Source organism: Suillus paluster (assembly GCF_016628075.1).
Source record: "Suillus paluster strain FC165 chromosome Unknown EDB91scaffold_102, whole genome shotgun sequence".
NCBI classification, from domain to species: Eukaryota; Fungi; Basidiomycota; class Agaricomycetes; order Boletales; family Suillaceae; genus Suillus; species Suillus paluster.
In genome coordinates, this window is record NW_024537662.1 from 109,468 (window position 1) to 123,819 (window position 14,352).

At 46.8% G+C, this 14,352-nt stretch overlaps 4 protein-coding genes across 4 annotated transcripts; 2 read left to right on the forward strand and 2 right to left on the reverse strand.

Moving 5' to 3' along the window:
* Window positions 1–414: 414 nt before the first annotated feature.
* On the reverse strand, window positions 415–3,264 carry EDB91DRAFT_1339607 (uncharacterized protein; the record flags this gene model as incomplete). Its single annotated transcript, XM_041325680.1, has 11 exons — window positions 3,070–3,264; window positions 2,579–3,017; window positions 2,303–2,525; window positions 2,180–2,246; window positions 1,983–2,110; window positions 1,930–1,935; window positions 1,138–1,815; window positions 957–1,070; window positions 765–892; window positions 608–701; window positions 415–499 (listed from the first exon to the last, which is right to left on the reverse strand). The coding sequence occupies exons 1-11, from the start codon at window positions 3,175–3,177 to the stop codon at window positions 415–417; spliced, it is 2,070 nt and encodes a 689-aa protein (XP_041171487.1). The 5' UTR covers window positions 3,178–3,264.
* Window positions 3,255–5,030, forward strand: EDB91DRAFT_1165856 (uncharacterized protein). Its single transcript, XM_041319973.1, has 8 exons — window positions 3,255–3,277; window positions 3,330–3,384; window positions 3,433–3,524; window positions 3,579–3,603; window positions 3,665–3,828; window positions 4,123–4,246; window positions 4,297–4,670; window positions 4,740–5,030. Exons 2-7 carry the CDS (start codon window positions 3,342–3,344, stop codon window positions 4,632–4,634), a joined length of 786 nt encoding a protein of 261 aa, XP_041171488.1. The 5' UTR covers window positions 3,255–3,277; window positions 3,330–3,341; the 3' UTR covers window positions 4,635–4,670; window positions 4,740–5,030.
* Window positions 5,031–5,441: 411 nt separating this feature from the next.
* EDB91DRAFT_1263587 (uncharacterized protein) lies at window positions 5,442–6,718 on the reverse strand (the record flags this gene model as incomplete). The annotated part of the gene is made up of 6 exons (XM_041324457.1): window positions 5,442–6,258; window positions 6,308–6,330; window positions 6,374–6,418; window positions 6,471–6,544; window positions 6,598–6,681; window positions 6,704–6,718. 6 exons carry the CDS (start codon window positions 6,716–6,718, stop codon window positions 5,516–5,518), a joined length of 984 nt encoding a protein of 327 aa, XP_041171489.1. The 3' UTR covers window positions 5,442–5,515.
* A 927-nt stretch (window positions 6,719–7,645) lies between these two features.
* Window positions 7,646–9,134, forward strand: EDB91DRAFT_1061490 (uncharacterized protein; the record flags this gene model as incomplete). Its single annotated transcript, XM_041314448.1, is given in 5 exon segments — window positions 7,646–8,165; window positions 8,325–8,443; window positions 8,498–8,691; window positions 8,711–8,778; window positions 8,860–9,134. 5 exon segments carry the CDS (start codon window positions 7,646–7,648, stop codon window positions 9,132–9,134), a joined length of 1,176 nt encoding a protein of 391 aa, XP_041171490.1.
* Between the last annotated feature and the right edge of the window lie 5,218 nt (window positions 9,135–14,352).

The following is a 14,352-nucleotide window of genomic DNA, read 5'->3' on the forward strand; positions in this document are numbered from 1 at the left end:
CAACTTGATCATGCGATACCCGCAGTCTTGAATATTGTAGGACGCAGAAGGAAATTTGCTGTATGTCCCATCCTAGGGGGTTCGAGATGCCAAGAACTTTCCCTCGAAAATTCATCTCCGAAATATACATCGCTGCACCTCTTTGTCGCCGGGAGATGGTATCAAAATCAAAGAGCCCAGAGCCTAATGTCAACAATCGAACAACAGCCGCCCAGAGTATTTACCGGACTGTGAGCATCATGATATTTCAGTTCGCCATCATGATGAAGTAAGTTGCATACCATGTTGTGGCAAGAATCGGTGCAAAGAACATCATTCGAAGCTGATAACTGTTTCGCCCTATCAAATGGATATTGCAGACAATTCATGGCAATGTACGAACTTGAATACGTTGGGCATTGCGTTCCCCGGTGACTACCAGAACGAATATTGCAAACTCATGGTGGTCCGAAGTGTTGCGCCTCCGAGAGGCTCATGTCTGGCAGTAGCACCCCGAAAGCTTGATGGTGTTCATACAGTCACGTCGCTTATGTGATTGGCTGCTCACGCACTGCTCAGAAGCACTGAGTGCTGATTCCGAATTGATGAACAAGGCTGGACAACGCACAGTCTGCCATTACGGCTATTTGTTGTTGAGTTATCGTAGGAAACTCTGATCATTGTCAGGCTTGGCGTGATGTTGAAGCGTTGTGTGTCGTGAACTGATCATAAGGGTGAAACAACTGCATTAGTGTTGGGGAAAAAGCAATGCACGAATGACGCACCTGTGACTCCCACATAAGCACCGTAGTTATAGGCGATAATGCACGTGTTTCGCACCTGTAAGGTCAGGCGGATATAGGAACTCAGGGCCTCCTCCAATATCTCCTGGATAGCTAGGGACTTTATAGAGCTGTAGGTACGCAGAGTGTTGTCATTATTACCGTACTATTATTAGATTCACGTGATGCGGTTACCGTGCCCAACGTGGCATAGCGATAGGAACCTTTGAGCTCGTCGTGTCACACGACGAGCTCGAGTATCTCACTTCAATGCGGTCGGATTCTCGGCGCGTTTTGACAAACAATGCGCTAGTAATAATTGCGAAACGTAAGGAATACATGCAAGTCCATAGGATGTGTAGATAACTAGTAATACTATTCTTCAGCATCATGAATTCTGAGGCGTGAAAAGTCATCCGCAACAAGGAGGACATCCTGTAAACTCCTGGATGCTTGTTCCACTACCTCGTCCTCTTCCTCCTCGTCATCAAGGTCATCATGGGTGTCTATGTCTAAAGCAGATGCAGTGGGATCAACAGGCAGGGGATCAACAAGCATCCGGGTGGGGATCTGTGCATTAGCTAGACTCGCGCTCTCCCCAGGACTTGTGTCAGCGCTGACACCAGGGGTTAGTGTCCCACTGAAGCCCGGAAGTTTCGATATGTTGTAAAGCCGTTTGAGGTGTCGTGAGTTGAAGCGACCTCGGGTGTTTCGGTGGATGGCGATTTGATGTGTGAGGGCTGTGCTGGTATCCTTTAACTGATCCTCGCATTCCCTTAGATACCTCTCTTCGTCGCGTATATAGGTCACGAGGCGTCGTACCTCAATATCGAGACGCTCGATCTCTTCACGCGCCCGACACATTTTGAAGTATAAGTCCATTGCGCGACGAGCAGCGGCTGATGACCAAGGGTGCTGAGAGACGTCCATACGCGTGTCACGTAGCAGGTCGAAATCTGCGAGGAACACATACTCCACGACGTCTTCCCACTTCAGAGTCTGGCGTGGAGGGTACATTGAGCTGGCGATGGAGTTGTAGGTGTTGAGGGCGGACCTAATGGCGACGGAATGGGCCTGTAATGCCTTGGCGATGTGCTTTCATAGCTTGTAGCCTTAAGCAGAGTTAGAATTAGCACTCGCAAGCAAAATATTAGCGTCGAAAACTCACCTGTACCTGCCCGATTCATCTTTGTCAGTTCAAATATGCGTGCAACAATCAACCCCTCAAGACAATCCAGCGCCCGCTGGTATTTCCTGTTAGCCACAAGTCTCCCCGCCATCTGCCACTCCACATCTTCAGGAACCCATCGCTTCACAATCTCAAGCTTGCATTCAAGTACTTGGACGAGCTGTAAGTTTCTCTCATAGTCCTCGAGAGCGTGGCGTCACACGCTCTCGGCTTTCCGGGTATTTTGCACCTGTGCGTCGTATGAAGCAACCTCGTAGTTCATCTGGAAGGCTGTCATCGCCACGTCAAGAGCCTCCCTAATGCAAATGATGTGTCAGTGAGCACGAGACCCATAGTAAGGAAGTAGACGTACTTGCACATGGTGAGATTCACCAGCTTTTGCCAATACTCCATGTGCAATGTTTCGTCTCCAGGTTCTTGCGTTAAACCTTCTAGGTAGACCTTCTCTTCCTCTAGCCAGCGCTCGAAAATGCTCTTGTCGGTGAGTTTGAGATCTTCCATTAGTATCGGTAGAGTCACATCGCCATCGTTCAACACGTCGAGTGCTTGCTTGTAGTTATGATACAAAAAATTAGCTACCATGAAGATTACGTCAGCACGCGATCATGCGTTGCACATGGAGACTCACAAATATTGGCATATACTTCGAAGTCGTTGTTATGCTCGAAATACGAGTCGATGGCCTGTTGACGATGGAAGATACTCGCGTAACATAGAGCAGACGCCAGTGAATTAGATTTTGAGAATGTGCATTCGCACGTTTCGAGATCCTCGAGTCCCAGACCCTTAATGTAGGTAGTAAGGGAAAAGAGCTGGCACAAGCGCCGGTGTGCATGTCCGTGGAAGGCCCCAACAAGGCACGTGTGTTGCAGCGATCGTGCGAGAGGACCAAGGGAGCTATTGTCGAGTGGCTCGTACCTACATGCGGGACATGCATGTTGAAGACGCCAATCAGGCGAGTCATGCCGAAGGGATTCGGCTACCATAGCAGCCATGTTGCATCGAACCTGAAGGTATGCATCAAATGCGATCGAAAATTGGCGGGATAGATGCCTGCGGAATTCAACCTTCATGAATTAAGTACTATATAGAATCATAGAATAAATAAAAAATATATACCTCGTGCAAATCGCACACTGATTTGACAAACATCTGGATAGAAAGGTGAGGACTCCGAAGGTGCATGACACGGTATAATTCAAGAGCTTCTGTTGTAATGCCCACCATTGGCGATATAGGTGAGCAAGGAAAGACGCCTTGACGAACAAGGGCTGACACGATGGTGCGGTCAGTAGACAGTAACTTCAGAGTCACTTTCTCAGCGCCTGTACCATGCCGTCACATCAGTAAGCAATTGAAATTGAACTGATTACTCACAGAATACATCAATCATGTTGACTGACCATTGTCCACAGGTAGAATCGCGCTCTAGGTGTGAGTCTGCACTTAGCCGGTCAAAAAAACCTCTGAAGCCTGCCTCAGATTTTTCCAGGCTCCAGGCAAGGTGTGCATCTGTCATGGCAGGCATTTGCTCAGCAAAAGCCAGGGTCCTGCGAAGAATGCGATCACGGCGGGTACGATTATCAACGCGATGTTGGTGACGATCCTGATCCTTTCTGTTTGAGCAGGTGCATGTCAATGATCGACCCTCAAGTAAGTGTTAGTACTACTCACGTATTTCTGAAGTCTCCTAAAAGACCTCTTGTGAGATCAGCAAATTCGCCGCCAGCATGGCTGATAGGCAATGGTTCTGTGCCGTCCAAGACATCCCCAAAACCCATCTCCTCATTTTCATCCTGCCACGCGTCCTCAGTGTATTGGACATCCCTCAATGCTTCCAGAGCTCGACGTTCATCGGCACTCATTGCTGTAGACAAGGTTAGTTTTTGTTTTCTCTTAAATGGACTCTGAGCCTTGCCTTGCAGACGTATTCGCCGCCGCTCGTTTGTACTTGCGGCCTGCTGAACCAGCTCCCGGTGCTTGAGCACCTTCGAGACAGAGCTCATGGGCAGGCCATTTTTGTCCCTCGAGGACCCGATGTGCCGAATGCATTGCAAGGAAATATTTGTCCGAACTTTGCGTTGGCGTCGTCCATTAGTAGTTGCCATTATCTCCCCTCATTTTTTGTTGGTAAGGTTGAGTCTTGTCAATTCACGTGACTGATTATCATAGTTCGCCCTGCATATCATTGCATTCACCATGTCGCACCGTCCGCGCACGTCGTCTACTTGTCCTCCCTCCGAGGATGGTCACATTCAAGACTTGCACACCTTACTCAATGCTATGACCCTATCAGGTATACATTTTCCTTTTTTCTAACATCAAAATACTAATGCTCACTGGTAGACTCGACATTTGACACCCTCACTTGGAGCGCAAGACTAGTACCGAATCCATCACCTTATCAAGATCCTCACGCATCCAATCCACGCACACCAGTGCTCCCAGCAGAACAAGTCTCGTATCTACACCCTCTCCTGCCGCCTCAACAACCTATCAAACCCACCTGCGATCTCCGTCCCCTAGACCATCTAATGGTACATCAGCGGCTCCATACTCCCCGTCCCAAACCCTGTGTTCTCCAACAGCTGTGTGATTTACCTCCACAGTCCCGGCACTTGTACCAAAGCCAGAGGAGATTCACCCACCGCAAGCTGGTCTCAAACCTGAGGGTTTCTGGGTGATAACAGTTGGACAAGAGGTGGGCGTCTTTATCACTGGTCAGTGTCGTGTTGTCTAGTTAGCATACATTATCTGATTGGACGTTTATCTTGGGGCTGATGTCGCAGAACGAACTAATTTCATCAGCGGGAACATTCAAAAATGATACCCGTCTTTCCAGGAAGCCCTCAAAGTCTACACCGCCAGATTTAACAAGGGTGGGGTTCGCGCAGTCCCCATTCCAGGGGGCCCATTCTGGCCATCCCCTCCTTCACCCTCACTGTCTGTAGATTCAGATGAAATGTGGTCACAGGTTGATGATTTGTCAGAGACCATGAGCCAGTATCAGTTTTGAATGTTCTTAGTTTAAATACATTGTAAACAATAAAATGCATTTAGCCTTACTCCTACTGTTGGTCCTGTGAGGTGGTGAATACATTGTGTGATGAGTGTGACAAATGTTAATGTAAACGGTAAGCCAGTATGATTGCATGAACTAAGGCAAGGGTTGTGTGATACGTCAGTATGTGATGTTTGCAAATGCAAGCATTCCAAACAGCCGTCCAACATCGTAAATGCTCTACGTCACTTACAACATTCTCATTCGGCTTTGGTTCAAGCATGTTTGTCTAGTACCGACCATTAAAGTACTCTATGTATTCAATGTTTTCTAACAGGCTGTTTTGAACGATCCCAGACATCCGCACAATATGTTCGCTATATATTCGCTATGTGTTCACTATATGTTCACTATGTGTTCACTATACGTTCGCTATGTGTTCACTATACATTCACTATACATGTTCACTATCCACTGTGTAATCCACTACCTTCACACCTCATTAAATTGTTCAGTTTGAGTGACATTTGAGGGGCTCATAAGCGCTACATTGGTAAACTAACACTAGTCACATCCTGTATCTAGTTTTACCTCAAAAAACTTTACCTCTGACACGACACTGACAAGCAAATCATACAATAAGATAGTGTCATACTTGAGCCACTCCCTGCAATATGGGCAATGTGTGTGTGCGACATCACAGATGCCATCCAGTAAGATCCTCCCCTCCCAAATATGCTGTGCACATTCATCGAGGAATATCGTTATTGCACATCCCCCCTTTGCACGAGCATCTCCAAGGGCATCTTCATATGTGTCACTCCACGTACTTTCTGACCCCCACTCCTTCCGCCATTGCCCGACAAGAGTCTCAAGTGCTTGTAAGGTGAGGGTGTCGCAGGGACATGGCAGGTCATTGTCCATGGTGAGCACAGAATCATCAGCGCTGTAACACGCAGAATCATCAGTGTCACGCACAGAATCATTGGCACCGTAACACACAGAATCATCGGTGTCATGCACAGAACCATCGGCGTCATAACTGGTGTCACCAGAGCGTTCTTCGGTGTCGTGAGTGAATTCACCAGACAGTTCTTCATGCGCTGACTGGGAATCAATGTCGAAATCATGGCCGTTGTTATCCCAGTCAAGGGGGGGGTGAACCAAGGGCAGGAAAAGGTACATGTTTGGTGTCGTAGTCGCAACGAACATCGCAGGACAGTTCCTCAGAGTCGGACTGGGAATCAGGAATGGGTGAGGTTGGAATGGATGATTTTTGCACAGCGGGAGGTTGAGTTTGCATTTTCCTATCATATATGTTAGCGAGTTACAAGTGAATACACATATAGGACGCACTTTGCCCTATTGCTGAAGGAATTCTTGTAAGTACAGCCGCAAGTTTGAGAATAAATGTGGACATACCGAGCCATGCGAAGACATGCCTTCATATTTTGGCTGTCTTGAATTCTATGAGGGGAGGTAAGTAACATTCTCCACAGCTCAAACACCTTCAACTTACCCTGGTTTGGCAAGCCAGCGCTCTGTAGCCAAGCGCTGCCTCAAAGCAGGACTACTGGGCTCGTCCCGACGACCCTTGGATTCAAATGTTAGGTAAATCAGCACGGGTACAAAACATTTGACCTTACCATGCTAGAAAATTGAAGGAGTGAGAGACGATCTCTGGTGTGATACCGATAATCAATGACAAGTGTCTTGACTGCATCACTGATCTGCGAATAAATTGTCAGATACGAGGGTGGTTGCCATTGTCTTGAGATGATCAAAAAACTATATGCCCAATTGACAGAATCTGTCATTGGATGGTATGGGTTGGTTAGCCGCTGTCCCTTGTAGAAGTGAACGCACATGATTACTATATTTGGAAATGTTGTGGGTCCAAAGATTGCGCCTTGAGGCTTGAAGTTCGAGGTTTCAACACACGCCAACGTCTCTGAAACTTCCGCAATGACAGAACTTGAGTATGTGGCTGACTTGGATGACTGGAGAGGCAGGACATTCATATTGTAAGTGACCTGTTTGTTCTTAATGCTTACCTGACTCATGGCAAATACTACCAGGCGCAACCCAAAGACACTATGGTGTTCCTTTGTGACCTGGCGCTTTGGGGCTCCGAGTCCAAACCCTGCTATGGTGGGTCAGTTTGGACCATACCCAGACAACAATTTTACTGCCTCTGTGAGGTAAGTGACTGGGCAATTGTTGGTGTTCATCACTGACATTCAATACTATAACATTCCTTTACAGTCAAACCCATAGCTCAGATAATAGGAGACAGGGACTTGAGGCATGCAATACAAGTAAGCCTTATGATACAGCACATTCTGCGCCTGATGTTAGCGGCCGGTTTCAGACCAATTTTTTTTCAAGAACAAACAGGGCGCTGCCAGTAATGACATTGTGACAACGCACGCGACACATCACGCATGGTTTATTGACATGATCTCGTCGAATTTTGCAGGCATATCTGCTATGACAACGCACGCGATGCGTAGCACGTTGTTTATTTGCATGATCTTATCGATCCCTGGAGGCACAACTGTGCACGGCGGACGATCCCTCACCACACTGTCTATGATGAACGCTTTGTTTTCAGCCGCCGACTTCGATGCAAACAGTGATTTCGCAGTTCCCTTGCTCGACAACATGAACTGGGATGACCCAGCGCTCTACACCATGCCACTAACGAATGACGAAATTGCTGCCATCACTGGGGACATAGCAGCCACCAATTTGCCAGTTATTCCAGAGCTCCCCACTCATCCCTCGCTGCCTGACCCGCCTCCTTGCACACCATCACCCCACCCATTTGAATGCTCGAGCCACGATCATGACCCACCGAGTCCCACTTGTGCAGGGCCGCTTCGAGAAGCGAATTCATCAAGCTGGGCGGCACGCAATCCCACACGGCCTGTCCTTCATCCTCGTACACCACCGCCTCAGCTCACGGATGCCCAAAAGGCGTCACAGAAAATAAAGAGGGACCAGAAGCACGAAGCAGCAAAACGCTTGCATGATGGTGTAACCAAGTACCTCAATGAGCAGAGGATGAAGATCGAGGCACTTGCCCGCACTCATAACATCACCTCAAAACACATCAACGACATCATCGGGAGCCAGACCAACTATCACAAGTCGCGGAAACCCCAATTAATCAACGCGCTCGTTCATGCAAAGGCTAAGGAGATGAACACAGGTAAGTCTCAATAGTCTCAATAGTCTTGATCATTTCCTGATGATATCTGATGAATTAATTTTATTTTAGACCAACCGGTGGGGTCTCAATATACATTGGCTGAACTGCGTGAAATGGTCGCAAACGACCCCTGAACCAAAAAATTGTCAAGAGAAGAAGCCGCAGCCTATATTAAGGCCCTCAACGAGCATCGTGACCAGAAGGGACTTAGCGTTCGGGCAAATAATCTGGCAGCTGCACGCGATGTTGTAGCCACAACGGATCGGATCGTCAAAGAGGTGTGTTCGATTCTCACTCAACAGCAACCAACTAAACTCAATTTTTCTTTGAAGCTGGACGATCTGCGAGTTTGGACTGGCGTCTATGGCACACTATTTGTCGTCCGCAGTCACATCAACAATACCATTCAAAGCACAATGCATGGCACAGATAATTCTGAAGATTTCTGGGATGATGTGTACGAGCATCCCATGGCTGACTTTCTTAGGCAATACGAACAATGGGCATGCACCCAGAATCAAAGTAAGTCCGTCATATTCATATAGCTTGTGTACTTATGCGACATCCCGTAGATCTCAATGCACGCGACTCTTTGGAAGTCGTAAGGAAGCAAGTACGCAAGCTAATCCTCCGGGGCCTAGGTGCGTATCGACGTTGTTCTACACATGCTGCCCCCATTTAACATTACTCACAGTCGAGGTGACCAGCAAAAAAGATATTATGATGAATTACAATAACTACGAAACATCTGTCATCGAAACATACGGGGTGCGCCTTGTGGGCTGGCCCCATGGTGTCAAGTTCACTAGCCCTTCGAACATCGGGACCGTGGGCGACATTCGCAAGCTCCAGGATGCCCTCAAGGCACGTACATGCTACTGGGCAGTCCTATCACCGGCAGAGGTCAAAGCTCACGCGTCTGAACTTGATACACGACGTTCAGCCGGGGAAGTTGTTCGGAAGCCATGAAAAAAGTGTTCGGATGCTGGCGTACCTCGAAAGTGTAAAAACGGGTCCAGCGCAGGACAGGCAAACAAGGAGAATAATAGGCCATCGAAGAGAGCGAAGAAGAACTCTGCCCAGCTGCAGGAAGGTCCCAAAAGCGCCGAGTTTGTAGAGTCTTCTGACAAAGAGGAGGAGGGGCATGAGTAGTAGTATTACATTGCCTTAGTCTACTTTGTATTACTCATATATGTATTGCAATAATTACTGGCACATCGCTCGTCAAAATGTGCCGTGAATCTGACCACCTTGGAGTGAGATACTCGAGCTCGAAGGTTCCCATCACTATGCAACATTGGGCACGGTAACCGCATCACGTGAATCTAATAATAGTACGGTAATAATGACAACACTCTGCGTACCTACAGCTCTATAAAGTCCCTAGCTATCCAGGAGATATTGGAGGAGGCCCTGAGTTCCTATATCCGCCTGACCTTACAGGTGCGAAACACGTGCATTATCGCCTATAACTACGGTGCTTATGTGGGAGTCACAGGTGGAATGACGTTGACGTAGTAGATAGTTCAACCGAAAAAGGCAATCCGAGATGAGTCTGCTCCTAGGCCTCAACCTAGCGAATTCATTGACATCCTCATGACCTTACAGCTGTGTGCAAAACTAACGAGATTCATGAAATTTTTGGGGCGCGCGTGACCAAAAAGAAAATCGATAGAATAATACGTCCTCGGTACCTGGGGGACTTCCTGTAACTGGTAAACAGTTTTCAGACAGTATTAGCCCTTCACACTGCATTTTCCATGCGTCATACACATATAACTCTATGGTAAATCAAAAGAAAATGGGCCAACAATCAAAATCCCAGCCAGACAACCCAAAACTGACTGCAGTTGCAGCTGTTGAACAGCCTACATTATGACGAATCACAAATCGTAGAACTCTACTGCAAGCCACGTGCAAGCTTTAGGTCTGAATCTTCGGCATAGAGGCCTTCAATCGCTGTCATGAGTGCTCGTGTGATTATTCGTGTGCGGCCGACGAGTGGAGAAGGGGGCCTAGGCCGCCTAACAACAGTGCCGAGTTCTTCAAAGATCTTTCGCCAATGAAAGCAGCTGGCCCGAGAAACACCGAGCACCTCGCAGATATCCTCAAGCTCCAACCCTGATCCCAGAGGATAAGTGCACATTCTTTCATATCTTTTCTTATCCATCTGTTAACCATGTCGTATAGGCGATGGAACAAGGTAAAAGTTCGTCGTTTTTGATATCTACTGGCGTCAAACGTCGTCCGAATGGTTTACAAGGGGATTTCCTTTTTTGTCACGCACGCACCAAAATTTTCATGATGAATCTCATCAGTTTCGCACACAGCTGTAAGGTTATTCTCACTCAGCCAACTCCCATTTCTGATGCACCTTAGATTACTGCATTGCAATGACAATCAGCATCTTCATAATTGTCCATACTATAAAAGACCTGGTCGAACAGCGGCAAACACCCAATCATAGCCTCTCGAATATCAAAAACCAAGATCGATCGATCGTATATATGTAGGTGCTCATTTGGAATCTGGGAACGTTGCATAGGGCACTGTCGTTAACGAGAACGAATCCATCTACTTGTGGGCAGCCCTTGTACTCAACTAAAACCTCTTCGTTTGTCATGCAGCTTCTGAACCATCTTCTCGGATCGGAGCGCATATGGACAGTGCCGCAGACGACGCGGACATCATTCAAAATTGATGTAGATCCCGGAGGAGAACAATCTATGATCGCCGAAAGTGTGGATATCAGTCCTATCACATAGGAAAACAGAGATGCTGAAATTTATACTACCACCAGCGCCCCAACCAAATGAAAGCCAGGTTGCCTTTAGCTAAAGCGGAGTAGCTCAAGCCAAGAAGATTATATGACGATGACGACTCATCGATGTCCGGAGGCAGATACATCCTGATGCATCATCCGTAGCTGATATCTGGCGAATATTCGACGCCCATCCCTATATTGAGAACAAAAATGAGAGGGCACTGGAGAACAAAGAAGACTTGATGGCGGAGCAGGAAGCCGGACTTACTGTACACGCACATTTGAATGATTTCATCAAACATTGATCATCTAAACGTGATCATCGCTCATAACAGGAAGATAAGCCGCGCCTTATGAGCGTCTCCTGGCCTAAACAAGGTCACGCTCGCAACTCTGATGAAATCTGATGCAAAAACACCCACGTACAAATAAATGGATCATGCAGTTAATGTCATCAGTGTTTCGGATACTGCTAAATAGGATGGGTGGCGAGGACTTGTAGGAAGTTCGAGTTGTATGGCTGATAGTAAGCTTGCTCAGAGTTGAATCACGTCATGCATTTACATTTGCATTCGGAGTCAACCTGTTCATCTATTATTAGAATCCATACTATACAGCATATCGGGTCGCGCACCATCTTATCGAGAACCTTTTCTGCATGCTCCCTCATGCTCAGCATCCTCTGATCTGAGCGAATCGAAGGATACAAAAGCTGTGCGTGGGAAGTCAGTTGATGAAGTTCAACAGCAATATAGATGGCAGAGATGGCCTCTCAACGGGCATACTGAGATATTCCCCTGCTGTTTCATGGCTGTGGTATGGTGGGATTGGTTAGTGGTATAGGGTGATCGGCAGATAGCACAGGCGGCCGTTCGAGGTTGATGTTACGGGGTGATTGGTTGAGTTAGTTCTCGTGCTTCGCTATGCCAAGCGATGATACATCGACGATTATTGGGGTAGGATCTCCTTGGAGTATGATTACAAACAGTCTGCCGAGGCTGCCTGTTCATGCAAGCGACGGCGATGAGCAGAGTGAACCCGTGGGTTTTCGGAAGCAGGTGTTTGGTAGGTGTTTGGTACTAAGGTAGGGCCACTACAAAACCAACCAACCGTGACATGGTGTGACAGCTGACGAGATGCGGGACACAGTGGAGGCACAGGCGGCGCCACTGGCCATGCAAGGAGATCAGATGTATTAGATGTAAGGTATATGTACTTATGAATGTATGTAAGTAGCAAAGTGTCAAGTGTATGTACTACTTAGTAGCTATTAACTATGAGTCTATGTGATCTGGTTGTCACCAAGTTCTTGTAAAATACTGTCTGGAAGAGTGTGGTGACCTCAATATTTCCTGTTTGCCCATGCTGCTTGCTTTCCATTCAGACCTTTCCGATATGTGTCTAGGAACTGTAAGGACCGGTTCGAAAACCTGTAACTGTGTGAGTTTGACTCTTTGAACACCAGTAGCAATACTTACTGACACATGCACTCAATGGAACCGGATGAGGTGGAACGCAATCGCTGGCCAACGGTGGTGCAAAGTTCTTGGCAATCTTACTTTGATAAATGCCACAATCCCATCTAATGTCCATAAGTTACACTACATGCACTTTTTAATGAATTGGGTCCCTGTGAACTGTACTATATAGTGTGCTCTATCATCCACAGGTTTCCAATTTTCTCTCCCTCATGTTATCCTAGAGCCTTCATCAGTTTTGCAATTCTGTCACACTTTCAATACATTTGTCACGTGAGGTTGGTTGATTTTGTAGTGACCCTACCTTATTGTACACTCACGTACTTGTACCATAGCACTATCCAGCAGTGTCCACCCCATCCGTGTCTGACTGGGGTAAAAGCAACTATTTGTTCATTTACTACAACGCTCACCATGATCACGAAATCTGACGACGTGGATTCTAGTCCCTGCTGCATCATCGATCATGATAAAGAAGCCTGTGGAGAAGTAAATAGGAGGGTGAAGATGAGGAGTAATTGGCGCCAGCCGTATATCTCTCCATAATCCTATTTCTCCCCCTTTTTACCTCATAGATCTTCTAGGGCGACCGGGACACCTCATCAGACAATGATAGACCAGCATGAGCAACAGTAGCACCCCCCAAAAAACAAGGGTACTGTGAAACAAATCATAGCAGAGACATACACTGAAAGTTTGGTTGATCCTCCACAATCAGGCTCTCTTCCGGAGTCTATGCATTCTATGTTGATAACTTTGGGCCCCTTTGTCGATGCCACGACAATGACCGTGTGAGTTACATTGTCCTGCAATGTCATTGCTCCCACCTTAATGAATGTCATTCCCATCCAAGTTGGTGTCATTCATGGTTGGCTGTTTTGTAGGTGAGTTATCAGTGGCATGCACATTTTGCCACTGCACAAGACATGGCACCAACTTCAGGAACAAGTTTGTCATGAAGGAATGGCCTATATCTATGGGCTTCAGTCATTCTTTTGGCCTTGCTCGCTATTGGATGCTCGAATATCAATGTTTTCTACGGGAAAAGCAGAAGTGAGATTGGCATTTGGATGGTCGGTATTTTGATTTAATCTTTCTCGATCGCTAGCCACGCACCGATGGTAGCCTCAACGACGAGTTCAGCATCTAGAGCTTTGATCAAGCTTTGAATGGTGGAAGCTCCATCACGCTTTCCAGGCTCATGACCTGTCTTCACCACTGAAATATGCGGTTGCTTCAGCTCGAATAATAGCACAGGCTCTGCGGGAATTACTGCTACATCTCAGACTCCTACCCATCGCATGGGGAGGTGAGTCTACATACTAGAGCAGCCACTTTGTCAATAGAACCATATAATTATATAATCATTTTAAGCGACAATTTTTGAGACTACCTCCCCACTGGCGACTGGCATAACTTGTTGTGGTGCCAATTGTTGGCCTTGTTTGTCCCCTGCCTGGAGAGCGCAGAAATCATACGCGACCCCTAAAGGGATGCTCAATTCTAAAATGTCGTTGTCGCAGAGTGTCCTCATCCTAATCCTCACTGTACAGTAGCTACCTAAACCTTTTCATGTAGCAGTATCCCTAAACCTTTTCATGTAGTAGTGCTCCTAAACCTTTCAATATAGTATCAGCACTAAACCTTATCATAACTCCTAAACCTTTTCATGTAGTTTTGTCACCTAGTGTTTGCTTTTCTCTGGCAATATTTGAGTCATGATTTTTCATACAGTATCTTCAGTACTAGTGAGACATGTTGAAATATTCAAAAGAATCTGATTTAGGAGCAGTTTAGCAATACTAAATGGAAAGGTTTAGTAATGCTACAATATGATAAGGTTTAGTGCTGATACTATATTGAAAGGTTTAGGGATACTGCTACATGAAAAGGTTTAGGTAGCTACTGTACAGTGAGGATTAGGATGAGGACACTCTGCGACAAC